The sequence below is a fragment of the Octopus sinensis genome, linkage group LG7, assembly GCF_006345805.1.
Source record: "Octopus sinensis linkage group LG7, ASM634580v1, whole genome shotgun sequence".
NCBI classification, from domain to species: Eukaryota; Metazoa; Mollusca; class Cephalopoda; order Octopoda; family Octopodidae; genus Octopus; species Octopus sinensis.
The window spans coordinates 673028-694747 of NC_043003.1; the positions used below are offsets into that span (position 1 = coordinate 673028).

Consider the following 21720-nt stretch of genomic DNA (forward strand, 5'->3'; position numbering starts at 1 on the left):
CACATGACCTCCATGGGACAAATGTACATGGCAAATGAAACAGACTGTTATGTATGTAATCCATGTGAGTGTATAAGGGTGTATATATACGAGGGTGTGTATAAGTATTTGATGTGTGGTGATTGCCTGAAGTGACATGCCGTGACACGTCAACATGATGGAGACCACTACCAAATGCAGCGTGCAAATGTAACGCTTGAAGCCACATCGTATATGTATATATCAGGGGCATGCACTCTCAGGTATGCAAGGTATGCGTTGCATGCCCTGTGATTTTTTTATCCATATGATCGGAAAATTAGATAAAATAGTTACTTTGTTTCAAAGAAAATCCGTCCAGTTGTATTTTTCTCCCCTTCTCTCTCAGTGACTCTACTTCTGCTTTTAGAAGTCATGCATTGACAAGACCAGCATGTCAGACATTCCCTCTCTGTCTCAGTTTGTCCTTCCTTCCTCTCTCACTCTTAGCGACTTGTTTAAAAGACATGCTAAGGGGATAGGGCTTTTGAAATATTTTTACCCCCTTCCTCTTTCTCTTAGTGGCTATGCTGTGGTAAGACCCGCATGACCTCCCTCTCTGTCTCTTAGTTTGTCCCTCCTTCCTCTCTCTCTCTTAGTGAATTGATAAAACAGATGCTAGGAGGAAAGGTCGTTCATAATATTTTGTACCCTCTTCCTCTCTCTCTCGGTGGCATGTCATGCTATGAGCTGACCGCATGATACCCACTTTCTGTATCTTTCTGTTTTGTTGAAATTGACATACAATTTATGCCTGCACTTCCACGTGTGTTCGTATATAAGAACAGCCTTTTACGAAATGAGTGAAATGTGTGTTATAAACGATATTTTGAGAAATAGTTTTTCGAAAGGAGAATTCGATGGAAAATAATTAATTATATCGGTGGGAGACCAACACCGAAAAGAGCTTATGCATTAGATAACATTGTTAAAAAAAAGATTTCCGAAGGCAACAGCCTCACGGCTTATTATTACCACAGAGGAAAATTATCATTTCATAATCAGCCTTTTTGAGCACATCATTGAAAATCCTGAAGCATGGGATGATACCACCATAAATTCAGCAATTGGATTGTTACAAACTTTAAAAGCTCCTGATTTCTTATTTTTGTTAGAAGTATTCAGTGAGATTTTTTCTTTTTTCATATTTAACATCCTCCAGAGTAAAAGTCATGACAGAGTAAAAGTATTGTAAAGATCAAATAGATAAAACTAGAACTGTACTCGAAAACAAACTTGATAATTTTTCAATCTCTTTTACTTGTTTCAGTCATTTGACTGCGGCCATGCTCGAGCACCGCCTTTAATCGAGCAACTCGACCCCGGGACTTATTCTATCGGTCTATTTTGCCGAACCTCTAAGTAACGGGGACATAAACACACCAGCATCGGTTGCCAAGCAATGCTAGGGGGACAAACACAGACGCACAAACACACACACACATATATATACATATATACCACGGGCTTCTTTCAATTTCCGTCTACCAAATCCACTCACAAGGCTTTGGTCGGCCCGAGACTATAGTAGAATACCCTTGCCCAAGGTGCCACGCAGTGGGACTGAACCCGGGGGGAAAAATTTGGAGTCGATGCAGGAATCGGAATTCAGAGATCCAAGAATATATCTATTGAGCCCCAACGACATTATAAAATGCTTTATAACAAAATTATCAGTACAATAGTTGACCAAATAAAAGCACGATTTTCATCTTTAGAAGAGTTTAAATTCATGGAACTTTCGAATTTCAACAAATTTGATGAGTATTGCAAACAATTTAAAAATCATGGGTACTATTTAAGAAGAGTGGTCCCGGTGCGCGCACCCGAGCATCCACGCCAGCTAGTCGTGACTAGTCGATCCTTACTTTGTGTTTTATTTACTTTGTTTAAAACATTATTTACTTTGTGTTTTTGTGTTTTATATATTTTGTTTAAAAAATTTATTTAGTTTGCTAGATAGTCGTAGGATCGACTAGTCACGACTAGCCAGCACGGATGCGCGAGCGCGCGCAACGGGACCACTCTTCTTAAATAGTACGTTTTTTTTTTATTCTCGGTCATACGGGGTTGATTGCATATTCAGAATCTCCCATATGTAAATCGTAGGAATTCCAAAATTTTTTTTACTGAAAAATTGCCGGGGGGGGGGGGGGGCAAAGAAATTCATTGCATGCCCAGCCCCGGAAGTCACCGCACGCCACTGGTATATATGTGTGTATGTGTGTATATATATATATATATATATATATAAATATATGTGTGTGTGTGTGTGTGTGTTTATATATCATCATCATCATCATCATCGTTTAAATATATGTGTGTGTATATATATATATAATGTATATATGTATATATATATGTGTGTGTGTGTGTATATATATATATGTGTATATGTATATATATGTGTGTGTGTGTATATATATATATATAAATAAAAACTTACTTGGAGAAGAAGAAAACAACGCGTGGCATTCAATCATATAATAACAATTTAATGAATAAAACATATGCATACACACATATATATACATGCATATAAGAGTACAGGACACCACAAATAAACGTAGAACACAACGAGAAACGAAAACATAAAAACAAACAAGGAAACGGACTTTTTTTAACAACGAAAAAACAGAGTACAAGACAAACAATACAAGGAATATTCCCCTTCATCAGCTGCCCCTGGAAGGTCTGCTTCAGCCGGATCGTGTTCTGCCCTTACCTTCGAAACACGTATTGAGTCGAACCAGGGACAGCTGATGAAGGGGAATATTCCTTGTATTGTTTGTCTTGTACTCTGTTTTTTCGTTGTTAAAAAAAGTCCGTTTCCTTGTTTGATTTTATGTTTTCGTTTCTCGTGTTCTACGTTTAATCTGTGGCATCCTGTACTCATATATATATATATATATTATATATATATATATATATATATATATATATATATATATATACATATAGATGTAGGTATGTACATATATGTATGTATGTATACATATAGATGTAGGTACGTACATATATGTATGTTTGTATGCATATATTTTATTTATTAAATTGTTATTATATATATATATATATATATAAGCATGCTTCTGTATGTGAATGCATGTTTTAGATACTTTTCTTCTTTCCTTTAATTTTTTTTTCTAACTAATTTATTTTCTCACTGGAAATGATTTAACATTTCAAACGCATGTGGGTGTAAGTTTCAGCTTTGATGATGATGATGGTGATGGTGATGTTGTATTCCCATGCAGTCGTATTTTGTAGGAGGAAGTGAAGGCTTCTCGTTTTACTATCAATCTATCAACAACCCATAAATCTCTGTGCAAAATCTCTTGGTATGTCTCCATTCAACAGCAACCGGGGCCACATGTTTTCTACTAATTAATGTCAACACATCGCATTTACATCGTTCTTATCAGTCATATACAATGTAATCATTATAATCAGCGTGGGATCAACATCCACTTTTCCATGCTGGCATGGCATGGATGGATTTCACTGAGGCAGGTTTTCTACTGCTGGATACTCTTCCTGTCACCAACCCTCGTAATGCTTCCACATGGCCAGACATGTCTTTCTTTCATAGAAGACAGAAAATTAACAGCACCACTTGTATGACGGTGATGCTCATTTACAATCGTCATGTGATATCAAGACAAAGACACACACACACAAATATAAATACATACACATACACCCAAATATACATACCTAGACACACATTCACACAAATACACACACACACACACCACACACACACACACACACCCCAGGCTGGACAATGTGGTGGGGATCAGTATTTGATTTCACAATATAAAGGACGAAATAAAATAACCACCAGGCACTCTGCCATGCTAACGATTCTGTCAGCTCATTATCTTCATCTATATTATATATCGGTCTCACATTGCGGCACACGGCCAGCAATTTTTAGGGGGAGTGGAGGGACCCCAGTGTTCAACTGGTACTTATTCCAGTGACCCCAAATGGATGAAAGACAAAGTCGACCTTGGTAGAATTTGAACCTGGAATGTTAAGACAGATGAAATGCCACAAAGCATCTCGTCTAGCTTGTTAACGATTTTGACAGCTCGCTGCCTTTCCTATATTATTTATTAACACTAATTAAACAAATTTATTTTAATTTTTCATTACTATATTACTTGATTTTATTTCTAATTATTCAAATCGCTAAGCAAATGATAGAGTCTCTACAGTGCCAGTTTCATTGCAAGAAATAGCAGTCAAATCCTTCAGATCATACTGAGCCATTTGAATGAAGTACATTAAAATGTTCCTTCAAATTTTGACACAAAGCCAGCAATGCTAGGAGTAGAGAATTGATTGGTTAATTTCATCGACCCCATTGCACAACTGGTACTTATTGACCCAGAGAGGATGAAAGGCAAAAAATGACCTTGACAACATTTGAACTCCGTGGCACTTCGTCCAGCCGTGTAACACTTCTGCCCATTCACTGCCCTCGACCACATTAAAAAGCATTGTCCCAGATAGAAAGAGGTCTTCACAACTACAATGCTATTGATTATAAGTTCAATTGAACAGGATTGATCAGATGTTAAAAATAGACAACTTAGATTTTATAGCCTTCTTTCATTATGATACAAATAACAATCGAATCTCCCTCACATTGTACCATATTAAAAATAGAACACTGAATAGTGTAACCCTAGATACACTAAGGCTGGCAAAATAAAACATGGAATTGTCAAGACTGACCTGGTTGTGACACAACAACAAGTTTCTTTGAAAATCTTTCCTCTTGTGTAGATGTTGAGATGAGATGGTTAAGAAGCTAAGCTACGACAAGGAAGATCTTGGAAGATGTGGGGTGAAGATGTGGGGTGAAGAGGTGGGGTGAAGGGGTGAAAAACGATGTCCAGATGTTCAGAGAGGAGATGACAAACGACTGAAGCAATTGGCAATTTGCTGTTTGAAAAGACTTGCACAACTGGGGGGCCATAAGGGGAAAGTCCCTTATGTCCAGGCCCTTGCAGGCAAACTGTCCTTCATGAACCTCCCCCTCCCCGACCTCTGCTCACCACTCACTGTATTCCCCCTCCCCTCTACCCCTTACTCTCCCTCGCAGACCTACCTGCACACAATATTCCCTGGTCAAATCTCTTCCCCACAAAATATCCTCCCAGCACCCTGCCATCCCTCTATCCATGCCCACCCACAATGTTTCCCACTCCCCTCCATCTCTCACTCTCCATCCTCAATCTCGTCAATTTGCCCACCCACCCACTCATCCAATCCAATTCCTCGTCCACTTCACTATATTTCAGAGCTGTGGAGTCAAAACAAAAAAATTTGACTCCAACTCTGACTCCTCTACTGTTGGCACCTTCGATTCCTCTTTATGTAATTAAGTGGTTGTAGTCTACATATCTCACAAAGCGTATGCATACGCTTGTACTCTGAGTAGGCCTTGTATGTTATAACTGGTTTAGATTAAAGAGAATAAAGACATTGTGAGTCGGAGTCAGTGTAGTTTTACTGACTCCGACTCCAGCTACCCCTTAATTGTTTCCAACTCCTACTTTGACTCCATGACTGACTCCGACTCCACAGCCCTGCTATATTTCCCTGTACCTTGGGTGTACACCCCATCATATCTCCACCATCTTCTTTCTCTCTCTCCCCTCCCTCTCCACTCCCTCCAACTGGGGAAGCCATGTGTCTCCTCCACTGCAAGACACCTCTTCCTCTCTCTCTATTCATACTCTAACCTCATCATCACACCTGGCACAAAGCCACCTCCCTCGATACCACTCCCCACCTCAGGTGAGGCGTCTGAACCTTACTTGATGACCCTGCTAGAGATGGTGCCACGTGAAAAGCACCCATTACACTCTGTGAAGTAAGATGGCATTAGGAAGGATCATCTGACCATAGAAACCATTCCACAGCAGACGGCAGAGCTCAATGCAGTCTTCAGACTCGTCAACTCCTCTCAAACCTTCCAACCCATGCCAGCATGGAAAACGGGCATTAAACGATGGTGATGGTTACTATTCTTTTCTACTCTAGGTCGACCTCAGTATGCAACTGGTACTTAATTTATCGACCCTGAAGGGATGAAAGGCAAAGTCAACCTTGGCAGAATTTGAACTCAGAATGTAAAGGTAGACGAAATACTGCTAAGCATTTCACCCGGCTGCCAGCTCGCCACCTTAATAACAATAGTAATAATAATAACAATAGTAATAATAATAATAATAGTAATAATAATAATAATAGTAATAATGATGATGATGATGATGATCACTATTATTATCAGACATTCTTTTGTTCTTTTATTCTTTTACTTGTTTCAGTAATTTGAGTGTGGCCACTCTGGAGCATGGCCTTTAGTCAAACACATCTTCCTGAGGGCTTATTTTCTGTAAGCCTAATACTTATTCTATTGGTGTCTTTTTTGCTGAACCACTAAGTTACCGGGACATAAACACATCAACATTGGTTGTCAAGTGATGGTGGGGAGACAAACACACACACAGTTTCCATCTACCAAATCCACTCACAAGGCTTTGTTCAGCCTGAGGCTACAGTAGAAGACACTTGCCCAAGGTGCCACAAAGTGGGACTGAACCTGGAACCATGTGGTTGAGAAGCAAGCTTCTTACCACACAGCCACTCCTGTGCCTATATACATATATTTTCTTAATGGGTAGGAGATATCTGTCCCTTGTATTTAAAACATGGTTGTCTGGTCCCAAAGTTTGTTTTACCATTGCATCGTTTTACGTTAAGTCCCACTATGTGGCATTCAGGTAAATATTTTTTTTTATATACCTGTGCTAATTGAATCCTTGTGAATGAATTTTGCAAATGGAAACTGTGGGAAGCCAATCATATACAGAATAGTGTTGAGTGTCTCTGCACATGTGGGTATTATATATATATATATTTTACTAATAGGAGAATAAGAACTACAGTAATAATAGATGAGATGGAAGAGGAAATACTGTCGTTATAACTAGTTAAATAGGAAAATATTTACCTGTAGATAAATGCTACAAAACCTCGTGGTCCCTACATAAATGGCTTTGTCTTGGATGCAGGAGAGAATTTTTTTTGTTATCTTAGATATGTAAGTGGTACTTGAGTTTGTTCAGTGGCTTTTAGGTAAAGTAGGATAGGTTTTCATTTGCAAATTACTACTTGTAAATCTCACAAGAGATATTCAGCAACCGTACTTTGGAGTAAAGATTATTTACCAACATAAAATGGCAGTCCTGGTTTAGGATGAATGTTGCTGGGGCTAAATTACATAGAGGTTCGAAAATATAAGGACACAGATCGTGTTGTATAGCCAGCTGGAGACGATGTCTCCTGGGGCTAAATTACAGCAACATTCGTCCTAAACCAGGACTGCCATGTTATGTTGGCAAACAATCTTTACTCCGAAGTACTGCTGCTGAATATCTCTCATTGTGAGATTTACAAATAGTAATTTTCTAATTTATAGATCAGCGACTAGTTTCAGTCACTTATATGTCATAGAAACCCGGTTAAGCTCTGGCATTATGCATCCTGGGGCTCTTAGCAGACCCTAACCTAAACACATCAAATTAGAATTTCAATGGATAACAGTATTACAAGAGAGATTACTTAATCCCCAAACTATCAGATTTAAAGCTTGGATTAGGTGCTGACCTATAAAGGAAATGGTTACATGTTATTGATATTAATAACTTTGCCTGTCATTCTTTTGGGGTCACTGAAATAAGGACCAATTGTGCTGTGGGGTCAATGTAAACAATTAGCACCCCCACCCCCCGCCCACCAAATTTCAGGCCTATACTCTTTTACTTGTTTCAGTCATTTGACTGTGGCCATGCTGGAGCACTGCCTTTAGTTGAGCAAATTGACCCCTGGGCTTATTCTTTGTAAGCCTAGTACTTATTCTATTGGTTTCTTTTGCCAAACCGCTAAGTTACGGGGATGTAAACATACCAGCATCGGTTGTCAAGCGATGTTGGGGTGGACCAACGCAGACACACAAACATATACACACACATACATATATACATATATGATGGGCTTTTTTCAGTTTCAGTCTACCAAATCCACTCACAAGGCTTTGGTCAGCCCGACGCTATAGTAGAAGACACTTGCCCAAGGTGCCAAGCAGTGGGACTGAACCCGGGACCATGTGGCTGGTAAGCAAGCTACTTACCACACAGCCACTCCTGTGCCTGTAGCAGAAAAGATGTTTAAGAAAGATGGTCAAAGACAAATGGTTCCAAAATGGGATACGGAATACAAAGGAAATTAAGAAGAAAAGCTCAAAGTTTGTGATGAAGAATTTATTCTTCTCCATCCCCACTTCTAACCCTTTGCCACTCTCCCCTCACACTTCTCCTCACTGCCCCCCCCCAATCCATTATCCATATCTTCTCCTCTTATGCTCACTTTCTTATACTTTGAATATCTGCTTTGGGATCCCATCATTATCTTCTTCCTAGTTACTCCCACCTACCCTGATATAATGCTGGGTAGCTATGTCTCTCCTCTGTAGCAAAACACCTGGATTGGCTCCTCTATCAAAACCTCTTCCCAACTCTCAAATTCTTCCTCCTGCCCTTAATCAACGAGACTTTCTTCTTGTTTCGTGTCTCTTTCTTGTATTATTACTTGGTAACCTAAAGCAGCAAGCTGGCAGAATTGTTAGCACGCTGGACGAAATGCTTAGCGGTATTTCATCAGTCACTATGTTCTGAGTTCAAATTCCACCGAGGTTGACTTTGCCTGTCATCCTTTTGGGGGTCTATAAATTAAGTACCAGTTATGCACTGGAGTCGATGTAATCGACTATTCTCCCTTCCCTACAAATTTCAGGCCTTGTGCCCATAGTAGAAAGGGTTATAACTTGGTGGCTTCATTATGGCCAGTGGCACAAAAAGAAGCGCACAGTAGACACCAGGAAGTGGTCGGCATTAGGAATGGTATTCAATGGTAGAAACCGACATTGGAGCTTGGCTCAACCTTGCAGCCCAACGTATTCTGTCAAGTCACCCTACTCTGGTCAGAATGGAAAACAGGTGTGAAATGATGCTAGTGCTTTTATTATTAACTTTTGAATTATGAAATAATGTATTTCACTCATAATTATTATATTATTCATTAAATTAAATTCAGTTGGGTTTTGTTTTGGAGAGAATTGAAATAAAGCTTTCACTTTCTTTTATTATAGTAGTAATTATGGAAGACTGGTGGTATTATTATTTGCATGGACTTAAAGATTGGTTGCTATTTAGTATACAATTTAGTCATTGTAGGTTTACTATTAATACCAATACAGATCTCCGTAGAATTAAGTGTTTCTTTGTTGCAGTTTAATTTTAAAGCTAGTGTTTAACCCTGCCTCTACTTGATTGAATATTGTTGTACATTGGGTAAATGTGTTTGAAAGTTGTGTGTTTTGCTTTTTGGTATGTTTGTTCCCAAGCAGCACTTCTTTTAGTGCTGTTGACACCACCGGATTGAATGGTTACTGCCCGGGTGTCGAAACCATAATGATATCTGTGGGGCAGCTGATGATGGAGGTATGTTGGATTGTTGGTATGGCTGTTTTTGTATATGTGGAAGAGTGTTATAGCACATATTTCCATTGATAAAACAAAAGCCATTGATAAGAAAGCGATTAAGTGAGATGAATGAAAGGAACTTACCCAGAAGATGAAATTAAAGAGGATGAACAGGCATCGTACAAGACCAGCTAAAACACCCATGATTCAGTTGATTTGGTTGACAGATATCTGCAAGGAGAAAACATTTCCATAAAGCAACTAATATAACAGAAGGTCTCGTAAGAGGGATCTGGATCATTCTAGATTTTTGGTTAGAAACAAAAACTGGAACTAGTCAGTCAACAGAACCAAAGAACTTGAACATGTGATTGCAGTCTTGGATTGTGGAATTAGGAGAGAAATCGTTGGCATAAATCTACTTTTAGAATTCCTCAATGTGTGACACATGAACACTGAACAAAAATAATCTGAAATTAAGAAAATTAGTTAAACTGGTAGAAAGAAACTGTGAGGAAGCCTCTCACACACACACACACATATTGTTACTATTATGTTAAACTGTCGTATGTCCAAATTTGGCCAAATGCGTATTTTTCAATATTTATTTTCGCTTACAATAGCCGGTTCTTTAGATCAAACTATCGTATCTCCTGCTGCTTCAGATGCCAAGATATTAAAAATTGTCAAACAATAGTACAATGGTTTTGCTATGGAATGGTGAAACTATTTTTTTTGTTTTCTGAAAAAGCAATATTTAGGACTTATGACACTTTTACAATAAGAGCAACAATATATATATATATATATGAATTATTAAAGTGGCTATTATCAATTTCAAAAACAAAAGGTACAACTGTAAATGTCATTGAAGTGACTGAGGGTGCAAATCACTACCAGAATTGCTAAAAATAAGAGTCAAAACAACTCTTAGCCATGGGCAAGCACTTATCTATTGACTGACAAGGGAGACAACCTCCCCACAGTATGTGAGGAGTGTTAATAGATAAGAGCTTTGCCCGTGGCTAACAGTTGTTTTGACTCATATATATATATATATATATATATATATATCTTAGGTGTATCTCTACAGATTTTATAATAGAATTTAGAGCTAGCACAGAAAGTTATGTTTGGTATATGAATATATGTATGTAAACAATGCACTGCTAACACAGGTAGGACAGAGTGTTGACTTATAACCCTTTAATATACTTGGTAGTATATTATGGTTGCAAAATGAAATAGAGTGACCTTACCAGTGATTAATATAAATCTCTGTGTGTTTATGTGTGTGTCGATGTTTGTGTTTGTTCCTCTACCACTTGGCAGCCAGTGTTGGTTTTGTTATGTCCTTGTAACCTAGTGGTTTAGCAAAATATGTGAATAAAAATAAGTATCAGACTTGAATACTGAAATAAGTCCTGCTGTTGATTTATTCAGCTAAACCCTTTAGGGCAGTGCCTTAGCAATGCCACTGTCCAATGACAGAAGCCAGAGAGACAAGGCACACACACAGAGGCCCACATATATAATGGCTGTGTTAATGTCTGTTTGAAATTCTAAATGAATTCAATGATTCTCACTATATGAAGTTGTGTGTTACAGGAAAGTAATCATGTATGCATGTATGTATGTATGTAAGTGTGTGTGTGTGTGTGTGCGTGTGTGTGTCTGTGTGTGTGCGTGCATGTGTGCGTGTGTGTGTGTGTGTTTAGAGTGGCTGAATTGATCCAAAGGAAGGAAACGGCAGAGTGGTATAGGCAGAGTGGTATACACGATCTGACAAAGTGGAGGATGAGGTTCTGTAGACTCAAAGGTCAACAATACATTCAAGTGATATTTAATTGAATAGGAAGGTCTGTGACACACACACACACACACACACACATACAACAATTGCATGTGTATGTGTGTCTGTGTGTATATATATATATATATATATATATATATATATATATATGTGTGTGTGTGTGTGTGTGTGTACATGTCTGAGTGTTTGAGGGAGGAAGTACAAAGCCCATGAAAGTGGTGGGGGTCAGCAGTGTAGTGTCAGAAAGGTCAACAAGTTAGAACTATTAAAGCCATATTAGTAGAACAGGAATCTGCTATGAAGGAAGGAACAGATCACATGTGGAAATTATGTCTGTGTCTGTATGTGTATGTATGTGTGTATATGTGTGTGTGTGTGTATGAATGTATATGTGTATACATGTCACATAGCTTATAAGTGTAACATTCTCTATGCATGTCAGAGTTTCAGAATATCGTGTGTGAGAGTAAGTAGGTGAATTCTTTTTGCTTTTTTTGCAAAACATATTTATCCAATCCTTCTTCCCCCTCCTCCCCCTCCTCCCCCTGTTTTTGTACTCTTCTCTTATCCTTGGGTACATCAGTTCAAAGCCTGCATTAATCTCAGCTATTTATCCTTAATTCTTCCCCCTATAAATAGTGGGGTTCAAAAACTATTACCACCACTGACTTTTCTCTCCCTGTATTAAAAAAGTCTACGAAGAAACTCAATATTTTTATGTTGGGTGAGAGGACGAAAGCAAAGATTAAAATGAACCATCATCTCTGTAATGTCCACTTTTTTATGATTGAATGGGTTGGACAGAGTTTATTTGAGGCAAGTCTTCTATGGCTGGATGCTCTTTCTATTGCCAACCCTTCACTTGTTTCCGAACAAAGTAATATTTCCCTAAGGCCAGACATGTTTTTGAAGCATATTGAAATGATCGACACTGCTTGTATGTCAGGCACTCTCATTTACAACTATCACACAATGGCAATGCAAGGAGACACAAACATATTGATGCATGCATACAAATATCATCCTCATCCTCCTCCTCCTCATCATTTAACGTCTGTCTTCCATGCTGGTATGGGTTGGATGATTTGAGAGAAACTAGCCAAGCAGAAGACTACACCAGGTTTCTGTGTGTGTTTTGGCATGGTTTTATGGCTGGATGCACACACACACACACACACACACACACACACATTACATAAAAATACTTGATAAGCTTCTTTCAGTGTTTCTCTAGTAAAACCACCCACAAGGCTTTGGTCTGTCCTGGGTTAAGACACTTGCCCAAGGAGCTAAGACTACATTATTTATATGATTGAAGGAATTTAAGCCACATCTTTTGGGGATGCATTTGGGACAATGCTATCTCATGTGTCCTTCCTGTTTCTTTGTAAAGACAATACTGTCAAATATAACAAGAATTTGACTGCTGTTTCTAGCAAATCAAGCTGAGTAGCCACACCGAGGCTCAATAACAGGATCCAAGATAAAGCTAAACATGATAATGGTATTACGATTATTACTATTACTATTATTATTAGTAGTAGTAGTAGTAGTAGCAGGAGTGATGATGATGATGATGGTGATGATGGTGATGTGGAAGCTGGTGTTAAGTGTTTCTTGTTTGTGAACCATTATCTGTGATTATAGGAACAAGATAACAACGTTGAATAAGTCCAATCCCCTCCACGGCACCGCTCCACCCCTGTAGTGAACTTATGGAGGAGATTTAAGTGGAGGTGGTGGTGGCGGCGATGCTGGGGGGTGGGGGGTGGCAGCGATGGTGGCGATAGTGGTATCGGTGGCGGTGATGGTGGTGGTGGAGGTGGTGGTGGTGGGGGGGTGATGGTGGCGATAATGGTAGCGGTGGTGGTGATGGTGGTGGTGGTTGTGATTTAATACAAGCTGTAATAACAGGAAAATTGTGATAAAAGACATTGTGTATGTATATGTATGTTTGTATGTGTGTGTGCATGAATGGGAATGCAATGCACAGGGGTGTGTCAATATGCATGTGTGCATTTCTGTATGCAATGCGGGTGGACTTATCCAGAATGGGACTCTAACAGACCTAGAGATATCAGAAGGGACAGAAAAGAAATAAAATACATACATACACACACACACACATATATATATTTTAAAATCTTTTTACTTGCTTCAGTCATTTGACTGTGGCCATGCTGGGGCACCACCTTGAAGAATTTTAATTTTTTAGACTTATTGTTTTAAAACTTACTTATTGTATTGGTCTCATTTACTGAACCACAAAGTTACGGGAATGTAAACACACCAACACCGGTTGTCAAGTGATGGTACGGGGGCAGGGGATACAAACAGTCACACACACACACACATATGTATATATACACGATGGGCTTCTTTCAGTTTCCCTCAACCAAATCCACTTAAGGCTTTGGTTGACCCCCCCCCCTCCACAAGGCTATAGTAGAAGACATTTTCCAAGGTGCCACACAGTGGGACTGAAACTGAAACCAAGTGGTTGCAAATCAAACTTCTTACCACACAGCCACACCTGTGCCTCCCATCCAACCCATGCCAGCATGGAAAACGGACGTTAAACGATGATGATCATATACATATATATATACATATATATATATATATATATATATATAAATAGAGAGAGAGAGAGAGAGAGAGAGAGAGAGAAGGCTAAATAACTAGATAAAGAGAGGAGGAATGAGAGAAAGACAGAAAAAGAAAGAGGCAAAAGAAGGAGAGACAGGAAGAGAGAGAGGGGAGAAAGAGAAGGAGGGAGACAGAGATTGAAAGACAGATGAAGATTTAGGTTTTGTGTTGTTTAGCCCCTGGTCAGTGTTGACCAGATAAATCTTTCAGCCAAGACACGAACCAGTTGTAATCATTCTTCTTTGACATTTTTATACAATAGGGCATCATTTGAAAGGAAATTTAGCTGCTACTTCTAGCAGTCAGCAATCCCATAAAAGCAACCTAAATATAAACGCCTTTACTGAAGAGAGACAGTGAAAGTTTGAAATGGGACTCTTAGAGTTTTGGAGGGCTTCAAGAAAGCGGGGAGAGGAGAAAGGTTGAAAGAAGAAAGTCACTGAAGATCCCAAGATGCTGCTGTAACATAAGAAATGTGAAATTCAACAAACCCCTTCTCCTTATCTTCTCCTCAGGGTCACCAGACGTCCCCATTCTTGCCACCTCTGCTTATTTCACTCTCATTTTGAAACTAAATTGTGAAGACTACAAATATGAGATTTCAAGTTATGGCTTCACACACACACACACACAGGTGCAGGCATGGCTGTGTGGTTAGAAGCTCTCCTTCCCAACCACATGGGTCCTGGTTCAGTTCTGCTGCTTGGCACCTTGGGCAGGTGTCTTCTACTATAGCCTTGGGCCGACCAAAGCCTTGTGAGTGGATTTGATAGACAGAAACTGAAAGAAGCCCGTTGTATATATATATATATATATATATATATATATATATACATATATATGTGTGTGTGTGTTTGTCCCACCACCATCGCTTGGCAACCGATGTTGGTGTGTTTACAATCCCATAACTTAGCAGTTCGGCAAAGAGACCGATAGAATAAGTAAGAGGTTTACAAAGAATAAGTCCCGGGATTGATTTGTTCGACAAAAAAGGCAGTGCTCCAGCATGGCCACAGTCAAATGACTGAAACAAGTAAAAAAGTAAAAGAATATATACCTTTTTCTGTGCATCAAACACACACACACACGTGTGCACACACACACGTGTGCACACACACACACACACACACACGCACACACAATGTCTCAGTCATGAGACTGTGGCCATGGTGGAGCACAGCCTTGAAGAAGAAGTTTTGTTGAACCAATTGACCTCAGTACTCTCTTTTCTTTTAAAGTCTGTCACTCTCTTTAGCTGAACTTCTAAGTTACGAATATGTAAACGCACAAACAGCAGCTGTCAGGTGGTGTGGCGGACAAACAGACACAAAAACACCCACAAATTTTATATATATAATATATATATATATATATATATACACACACTATACACAAGAGGGTGCCAAAAAGTTCCTGGCTTTAAGGGTATTGTGAAAGGCCTGGCTGGAAAGCCAGTCTTTGAAGTTCTTTTACAGGGCTTAGAAAACTGAAGGACCCCTGCAATAAATGTGTGAATCTGAGAGCGGAATATGTTGGATAAGATCATAATTAACTGATCCCCCTGTATTTTCTTTTACTCAAAGCCAGGAACTTGCCAGCAGCCCCTCATATATATATATATATATATATAATATATATATATATATATATATATATAGGATCATTTGTAAAAGGCATAAAGCTGAAAGGAGAAGCACACTCTAAGATGTAGAGCAGTTAATATTATAATGGGGTAGGCCAGTTTATGGGGTTGCCTTAGACTTCCTGTCCATAAAGGGTTTAGCTTTATGGTGCATCATCAGATCCCAAAAATCCTGTTGGCCTGCCAAGGACCAACAGGCTTTTGGGATCTGATGATACACCATAAAGGTAAACCTTTTAGGGACAGGAAACCTAAGGTAACCCCATAAACCAGCCTTCCTCGTTTTTAATACACACACACACACACACACACACACACACACATATATATATATATATACACTCTTTACTCTTTTACTTGTTTCAGTCATTTGACTGTGGCCATGCTGGAGCACCGCTTTTAGTCGAGCAAGTCAACCACAGGACTTATTCTTTGTAAGCCTAGAACTTATTCTATCAGTCTCTTTTGCCGAACCGCTAAGTTACGGAGACGTAAACACACCAGCAATGTTGGGGCGACAAACACAGACACACAAACATATACACACACATACATATATATATATACATATCGGTGGCACGTAAAAGCACCATCCGTTCATGTCCGTTGCCAGCCTCGCCTGGCCCCCGTGCCGGTGACACGTAAAAGCACCATCCGTTCGTGGCCGTTTGCCAGCTCTGTCTGGCACCTGTGCGGGTGGCACGTAAAAAGCACCCACTACACTCATGGAGTGGTTGGCGTTAGGAAGGGCATCCAGCCGTAGAAACACTGCCAGATCTGACTGGGCCTGATGAAGCCTTCCAGCTTCACAGACCCCAGTTGAACCGTCCAACCCATGCTAGCATGGAAAGCGGACGCTAAATGATGATGATGATGATGACGGGCTTCTTTCAGTTTCCGTCTACCAAATCCTTTCACAAGGCTTTGGTTGGCCTGAGGCTATAGTAGAAGACACTTGCCCAAGGTGCCATGCAGTGGGACTGAACCCGGAACCATGTGTTTGGTAAGCAAGCTACTTACAACACAGCCACTCCTATGCCTATATATATATATATACACATCACTTAGGCATGGTGTAGAACTCAATAAATGTATGTTTCAGAATGAAGTTAGACAAGTACAGAAGAGTAATAAGAAAATGAGATGCAAAGGAATGAACGGTAACCTTATGAAGTCCATTGGCTTATTGTCATTTCTGCTATAAGATGATGTGTTTCTTTCAGTGGGGCTGAACCCAGAATCATAAGGTTGGGAAGCAAGCTTCTTACCCCACAGCCATGCCATATATATATATATAATTAAGGCAGCGAGGTAACAGAATCGTTAGCACGTCATGCGTAATGCTTGGAGGTATTTTGTCTGCCACTACGTTCTGAGTTCAAATTTCACCGAGGTCGACTTTGTCTTTCATCCCTTCGGGGCTCGATTAAATAAGTACCAGTTACATTCTGGGGTCGATGTAATCGACTCAATCAGTTGTCTGTCCTTGTTTGTCTTCTCTATGTTTAGCCCCTTGCGGGCAATAAAAAAAAAATATATATATAATTAAAATATTCCTCTATGTATAATTATTAATGTAATTAATGTATATACACCAGTGATATGCAGTGTTAAAAACACTGTTGAAAATGTCTGAACGGCTGAAATGCATTTGACATTTGCTGGCCACTTTGGGACAAAGATTCATCTCTGACCTATTATTATGTTTTTTAACACAATTCTATAAGAGATGTTATCTTAGGAGAAAAAGCATGGTAAATGGCCTATCAACAGTGTATATACATTAAATATGGTACATTGATGGCTCTACACACACACTCATATATAGATACCATCATTATCGTCATCATATAACATCCATGTTCTGTGCTGGCTGAGTTTGATGGTTTGATATACAGCTGTATATATGCATGTATGTGTGTGTGTGTTTGTGTATGTGTGTGTTTGTTCCTTTCTCTATTTTTTCTCTCTCTCCATCTATCCTTTCTGTTGAAAGGAGTTTATGCTCGAAATATTAACGACTTCTTCCAATTTTCCTAAATCGTAAATTTATACACCCTGTTTGTTTTTGTACCTTGTCTTCATATTTTTAAAATTTTTACTTTACTTTTGTGCCATGTGTGTGTGTGTGTGTGTATGAGTGTATGAGTGTATGTGTATGTGCATATGTATAGTTTTTCAAGGACACACACACATATGCATGAATACATGCATGCACACACACATGCATGCATGGATGCACACACACATTGCATTTATCCAGTCTGTATCCACCATTGGTGACAAAGCAGGTCTTTTCAGGCATGGCATGGTTTTTTTCTTGTATAAGAAAAACACAATAATTGGCGCTTCCAAAAACCCGCCCAGCCTCACCCCTCCACCAAAACTGCATATTCATTTTTCCGCTCTGTCAGATTGCTTCCTCTGATATTTTATCCAATTCCAGCAGTCAAGATGTCAAGACGGTTTCAAAGAACGCTGCTAAGAGACAACAGAACATAGGCTCATGGAATATAGAAAAGTGTTCTTAGAAGGAAGAAGACGGGACGTAAACATGGGCTGTAAACAAATACAGCATTGATATCGCTGTTCTTAGAAACCCATTTTCCCAGGGTGGGTGAAATGGAAGAAATAGGAGGAGGGGGTTACACTTGTCACCGGATAAGCAAGGGGAATAGAAAAACTGGGTCAACTGATGCTGGGTTTGTAATAAAAACTTTCATTGCTAGAAGCCATCACCACTTTCCCCTATGATCATCATCATCATCATTCAGGTCAATATTATAACATTATGACACACAAATCTTAAAGGAGGCTGGCAGGATTGTCAGCACGCCAGGCAAAATGCTTTCTGGCATTTCGTCTGTCCTTACGTTCCGAATTCAAATTCTGCCGATGTCAGCTTTACCTTTCATCCTTTTGAGGTCAATGAAATAAGGACCAGTGAAACAAAATTTCAGGCTTTGTGCTATGGCAGAAAGGACTATTATTATTATTATTATTATTATTATTAAGGCAGTCAGTTGGCAGACTCATTAACACACCAAGCAAAATACTTAGTGGTGTTCTGTCTGTCATTGCATTCCGAGTTCAAATTCTACTGAGGTTGATATTTATCTTTCATCCTTTCGGGGGATGATGAAATAAGTACCAGTTAAACTCTGGGGTTGATGTAATCAACTTACCCTCACCCCCCACCCCACCTTGAAATTGCCGGCCTTGTGCCTAAATTTGAAACTATTATGACTGACGGATCTGCAAGGGAGAGAACTTACAGTATTATGCAAGGCCTCCGTGCCGGTGGCACATAAAAAGCACCAACCGATCGTGGCTGTTGCCAGCCTCCCCTGGCTTCCATGCCGGTGGCACGTAAAAAGCTCCCACTACACTCATGGAGTGGTTGGCGTTAGGAAGGGCATCCAGCTGTAGAAACACTGCCAGATCAGAGTGGGCCTGGTGCAGCCTCCTGGTTTCCCAGACCCCAGTTGAACCGTCCAACCCATGCCAGCATGGAAAGCGGATGCTAAACAATGATGATGAAGATGATGATGAGCCCCAACAGGGTTTATGACAGCTTTTATGCTCTTCTTTCGCAAACATCTCAAAATGACAAGATCTTACTGTCTCAGGGTTTTAATGTCTGGGGTAGTTTCTGCTTTGCCCACCAACACAGTAGAACCATAATGGAATAGTATCTACCATTCTCTTGCATTGAACTTGAGTGTTGTGTCTCAAACACCCAACCCTCCTAAAAGAACTTGGTTGCATCCTTGACCAAGAACTGGCACATATGCATATCTTTTATATTTTACTTGTTTCACTAATTGAAATGAGGCCATGCTGCAGCAGCGTCTTGAAGGGTTTAGCCAAACAGATCAATCTCATGACTTATTTAAAAGTTTGGTACTCATTCTATCAGGCTCTTTTGCCAAACTGTAAAGTTATGGGGATGTAAACAAACCAACACCGGTTGTCTAGCACGATGAGGGACAAACGCAAAGACACATCCATATGCATATGTATGTAGGCTTCCACACAGTTTCTGCCCACCAAATTCATTCACAAGGCAGGGCTGTAGTAGAATATACTTGCCCAAGGTTCCACACAGTTGCAAAGCAAGTTTCTTTACAGACAACTTTGTACATATTAACTGTACCTGCATGTGGAGGCACAAGGCCTAGTGGTTAGAACAGCAGACTTGCAGTCGAGGGATCGCAGGTTCGAATCTCACACCGGGCAATGTGTGTTTTTATGAGCGAAACACCTAAGCTCCACGCAGCTCCGGTGGACAGTAATGGCAAACTTCTGCTGACTTTTTTGCCACAACTTTCTCTCACTCTTTCTTCCTGCATCTAGCAGCTCCCCTACGACGGATCGAGGTCCCGTCCAGGTGGGGAACCTATATGCCAAGGAAACCAGGAAACCGACCCTTATGTGCCAGGCATAGCTTGAGAAAGAACAAACAACTGTACCTGCACACAGACACAGACACAGTTCCAAATTGTACAAAAAGCAAAAGACAGAGGTGGGTGAGAGAACAACAAACAAGGGATATCAGATTGACACTCAGGAAAAAAAATCAAAGAAATCTTCGACATTTTGAGCATATGCTCCTCTACAGGAAGGAACGAAGAGAGAAAACAGATGGAGAGAAGGGGGAAAAATGGAGAGAAAAAAAAGGTGTCTGGATTAATGGTTGCACGTGGGTGTGTATGGAAATGTGAATATGGATGGGTGTGTGTTTGTCTCCCCCCCCACCACCTCTTCACAACCTGTGTTGCTGTATTTATGTCCCCATAACTTAGTGGTTCAGCAAAAGAAACCGATAGAATAAATACCAGACTTAAAAAACAAGTCCTGGGGCTGATTTGTTCTACTAGAAATTCTTAAAGGTGGTGCTCCAGCATGGCTGCAGTCCAATGACTGAAACGAGTAAAAGAATAAAAAGTAAATGGCTGACTAGTTCTTGTTTGGGATATGTGAATGGGCCTTTTGGCAGGTTCTCTATATGCACACCACATGCATGGGTGTGCTTGTCCCTTGTTGCCTTCATATCCTAAAATTGTTGCAAATGAACGCCTTTGTCATACAGTCAATGTGCATTTCTAATCCTTCTTATGAAGCCATGTCTGGCCATGGGGAAATATCCCCTCACTTGGAAATGTGTGAGGGTTGATGTCAGAAAGGGCACCCAACTGTAAAACGTCTGCCTCAACAAATTCCTTCCAACCCATGTGTTGTAGTGTGGATATTCTGTCCGCCACTTTGTGGTGCTGTATGCCACTTTTATAACATGGACTAATAACAGGGCTATATACTATTATGACAAAAGGGGATAGACACCAGCTGTCTCCCACTTGATGTATTTCCAAACACTCTTCCAACAAATGTAACCAATAGAAACCAACTCTCAATGAACTATTACAACTTGTCAACAATTTCCTGTGATTCCATGAATTCACAAACAACACATCTTCACTTTCAGTATTTTCTCATGCTCTCAGTCAAAACACACTTAAACACACTTATACGAGTTTGGCTAGTCCATTCTCACAGGGGGTGTCATGATTCTTGCCATAACACCATGAAAGCATGTGGAGGCACAAGGCTTAATGGTTAGGATATTGGACTCATGATTGTAAGATTGTGGTTTTGATTCCTGAACTGGGTGATGCGTTGTGTTCACAAGCAAAACACTTCATTTCATGTTGCTCCAGTCCACTCAGCTGGTCAAAAAAGAGTAATCCTGCAACTGACCAGTGTCTCATTTAGGGAGGAATATATATATATAAGCCAGAGAAACCAGGAAGTAATGGGGACTAACCCGTGGATGCATGCAAAAGTGGTTGTTAAATGATGATGAGACAATCAACCTTGGTGCCATGATAAAATGTACTCCACACATTTGACAGTATGTAAAGTGGTTGGGGACGTGAAGAGCATCCAGCTGCAGAAACCAAACGAACAGGATGAGATTGATGTAATTCCTCTAATCCAACTGGAGAGGTGGTGGTTGCTCCAAAAACGGAAGTATT

The 21720-nt window shown here is 39.9% G+C and overlaps 1 protein-coding gene across 3 annotated transcripts in view; it reads right to left on the minus strand.

Moving 5' to 3' along the window:
- LOC115214212 (tetraspanin-18) overlaps positions 1-21720 on the minus strand; it is a 224819-nt gene that overhangs the window by 19663 nt on the left and 183436 nt on the right. For all 3 annotated transcript variants that reach the window (XM_029783323.2, XM_036504444.1, XM_036504443.1), the window contains one exon: positions 9726-9812. In XM_029783323.2, coding sequence (XP_029639183.1) covers positions 9726-9785 — 60 coding nt within the window. In that variant the 5' untranslated portion in view covers positions 9786-9812. The remainder of the gene's footprint in view (positions 1-9725; positions 9813-21720) is intronic.